This window comes from Nicotiana sylvestris, chromosome 8, assembly GCF_000393655.2.
Source record: "Nicotiana sylvestris chromosome 8, ASM39365v2, whole genome shotgun sequence".
Lineage (NCBI taxonomy): Eukaryota > Viridiplantae > Streptophyta > Magnoliopsida > Solanales > Solanaceae > Nicotiana > Nicotiana sylvestris.
In genome coordinates this window covers 4,742,316-4,745,376 of record NC_091064.1, presented here as the reverse complement: position 1 = coordinate 4,745,376, position 3,061 = coordinate 4,742,316, and the positions used below count along the sequence as shown (strand labels likewise).

The 3,061-nt window shown below is 41.5% G+C and overlaps 1 protein-coding gene across 1 annotated transcript; it reads right to left on the bottom strand.

Moving 5' to 3' along the window:
• Positions 1-1,532: 1,532 nt before the first annotated feature.
• On the bottom strand, positions 1,533-2,267 carry LOC104229099 (glycine-rich cell wall structural protein 1.8-like). The gene has a single exon (XM_009781676.1). It carries the CDS (start codon positions 2,265-2,267, stop codon positions 1,533-1,535), a length of 735 nt encoding a protein of 244 aa, XP_009779978.1.
• Positions 2,268-3,061: the final 794 nt, after the last annotated feature.

Genomic DNA, 3,061 nt, shown 5'->3' with positions numbered 1-3,061 from the left:
GAGGATTGGCTCGAGTTGTGAAGTGAATTGTGAAGTAAAAGTGATAAAGAGAAGAGATCATTATGTTGCCTCCTTGCCGGGCTATTGTTGAGTCGTGGTTCCCTTGCATTGTGTTCTTAATTGATATTACGGATGCTTAGGTTGATGATTATTTGTGTCGGGTAGGGATTGTGGTTATAGCTGAGGTAGTTAGGTGTTGTAACAAGTTTGGTTGTATCTGAGTTAGTTAGGTGTTGTAACAAGTTTGGTTGTAGCTGAGGTAGTTAGGTGTGGTAACGAGTTTAGTTATAGCTGAGGTAGTTGGATGTTGTAACAAGTTTGGTTATAGCTGTTCCTCCCTTGTCGGGATGTGATTACTCATGCTATCGAATCCCTTGCCAGGGTAGTGTCAACATTATTGATCCCTTGTCGGGACTCTTGTTATGATTGTTGTTAATGTTATATATGGATCGGGTTGCACGCCGCAACAATATTATATGTGGATCGGGTTTCACGCCGCAACAATATTATATGTGGATCGGGTTGCACGCCGCAACAATATTATATGTGGATCGGGTTGCACGCCGCAACAATATTATATGTGGATCGAGTTGCACGTCGCAATAACATTATATGTGTATCGGGTTGCTCGCCGCAACAATATTATATGTGGATCGGGCTGCCCTTAGACTGTTACTCTGGATTTACTGTTAATACTGGTATACCCCTGCAACATGTTTCCCTCTCCCATGTTTACTTGCTTATTCATGTTTTACTTTCCGCTGTATATTATATAACTGCACAGGTTTATTTGATAATCTGGTCCTAGCCTTGTCACTACTTCGCCGAGGTCGGTTGTGCTGATATTATACTCTGCACTCTTTTGTGCAGACCCCAGTGTTGTAGACTTTGGACCGCAGTAAGATTGCTGACTCTTGTTCATCAGGCGACCCGAGGTAGCCCTGCAAACGTCCGTAGGCCTTGGCGTCTCCTTTCTATTTACCTTCCTGTTTCTTACATGTATTTCTAGAGACAGTGTTGTATTAAATTCTTTCAAACCTTTATTTGTAGAATTCTTAGACTGTCTGTGAAACTGTGACACTAGTTCTGGGTAGTCGAGACTCAAACAGTTGTAATAGATATTTATGTTCAGATGGCTTATTATTTTCTTCCGCTTATGTTATATTCCGTCGTTTAAATGTTATTTCTTCGTAATTGTTAAAGAGAATAAAATTGGTAAAAAGGTAGATGGTTTAATAATTGGCTTGCCTAACTCACATTAGTAGGCTTCATCACGACTCCCAAGGTGGAAAATTTGGGTCGTGACACTTATCTCCATCACCATTTTTCCTCACCTTTTCCTCGGACCTAATTGGCTCTCCATCTTGCTTTAACTTATCTCCGTCACCATTTTTGTTTATCTTTTCCTCGGACCTAATTGGCTCTCCATTTTGCTTTACCTTATCTTCGTCACCATTTTTGTTTATCTTTCCCTCGGACCTAATTGGCTCTCCATCTTGCTTTTCGTTTTCAGTAGTCTTGGGCTGATAATTCTATTTTTCCTTGTCATGAGTCAGTTTAGAATTTCCACTTGGGCAGCCATAACTAGGTGGTGGCTGACATCCATATGGATAAGGAAATGGGAATGTTGGTTGAGTTATTGGACAATTGCATATAGGCCCAATTATTTGTGGGGGTCCAGGTATAACGGGTGGGTAATTACAATTTCCATTTCCACCACATCCACTACCATATCCTCCACCTCTGCCTCCACCGCCACTGCCGCCTCCACCACCACTGCCACCGTTATTGATGCCTACGCTACCACTGCAACAACCACTGCAACCACAACCAGGCATGCAATAAGGGTTTTCGCATGTTTGTGGAGGTCCAGGTATAACGAGTGGGTAATTACAATTTCCATTTCCATCACAACCACTACCATATCCTCCACCTCCACTTCCGCCGCCACCACCGCCTCCTCCACCGCCACTTCCGCCATTACTTCCGCCTACCCCACCATCACAACCACCACCTATGCTACAACCAGGCATGCAATAAGGGTTTTTGCCTGTTTGTGGAGGTCCAGGTATAACGGGCGGGTAATTACAGCCATTTTTACCACACCCGCTACCATAGGCTCCACCTCCGCCACTGCCACCGCCACCACCACTGACACTGCCACCGCCACCACTGCTACCGCCACCACCTCTGCCACCGCTGGTGTCACCATTATCGCTGTCTACCCCACCACTGCAACCGCCGCCTACGCCACCAACACTAGGCATGCAAGAAGGTTTCGTAACTCCATTTGGACATGCATTTCTTTTGATTTTTGGACTTTCATAGGGTCCAAATCTTTATTACGAGCAGAGCCAAGGGTTAAACACATTTAATGTAATAAGCCCAACATGACAAATTTTGGAGAAGCCATTCTTGCAGGTAATTAAAGACTTATGATGCTTTGAATTACCAAGGGAATACTCATCATCTCTATATGTAGCTTGAAAAAAGAAGCCTAGTTAGCAGTTGATTCTTGTAAATTAAAAAAGCACTCTTTACATTGCTCGCTTTTTTTTTTGTCTACCATTACGGAATCATCAACCTTGCATGGGACATTAAACGAACATGAGTTCTATATGTACGTCAATATAACGCCTATATATATGCCGCTATCTTTTTGAACGAATTCGAACGAATCCAGTAATTTTGCTTAGATTTTGTATTTTTATTAAATATGTAAAAATATTTAATTATGAGCATGATAATTAAGACAAGTTATGAGTTTGATGACGAATTCAGAATACATATACATTAAATTCTAGCTCTACCTCTGCCTCCCTTCCTCCCACCCAGCCACCAAGGAAGATTTACTTCCCAAAATATAGGGCATGTGAGCACATGGTCTATCCGTCAAATTAGGTATTTTATATACATATTTTTTTAAATTGATGATCTAATATTATCTGCGGTTCCCATGCTACAAAGAATGAATAATGTACTTGGTTGAATCTGTTGGAAAAATAATTTGATAACTCAAAAAGAAATATTCAAATAATTATGTCTAGGTTCATTCTCTTAA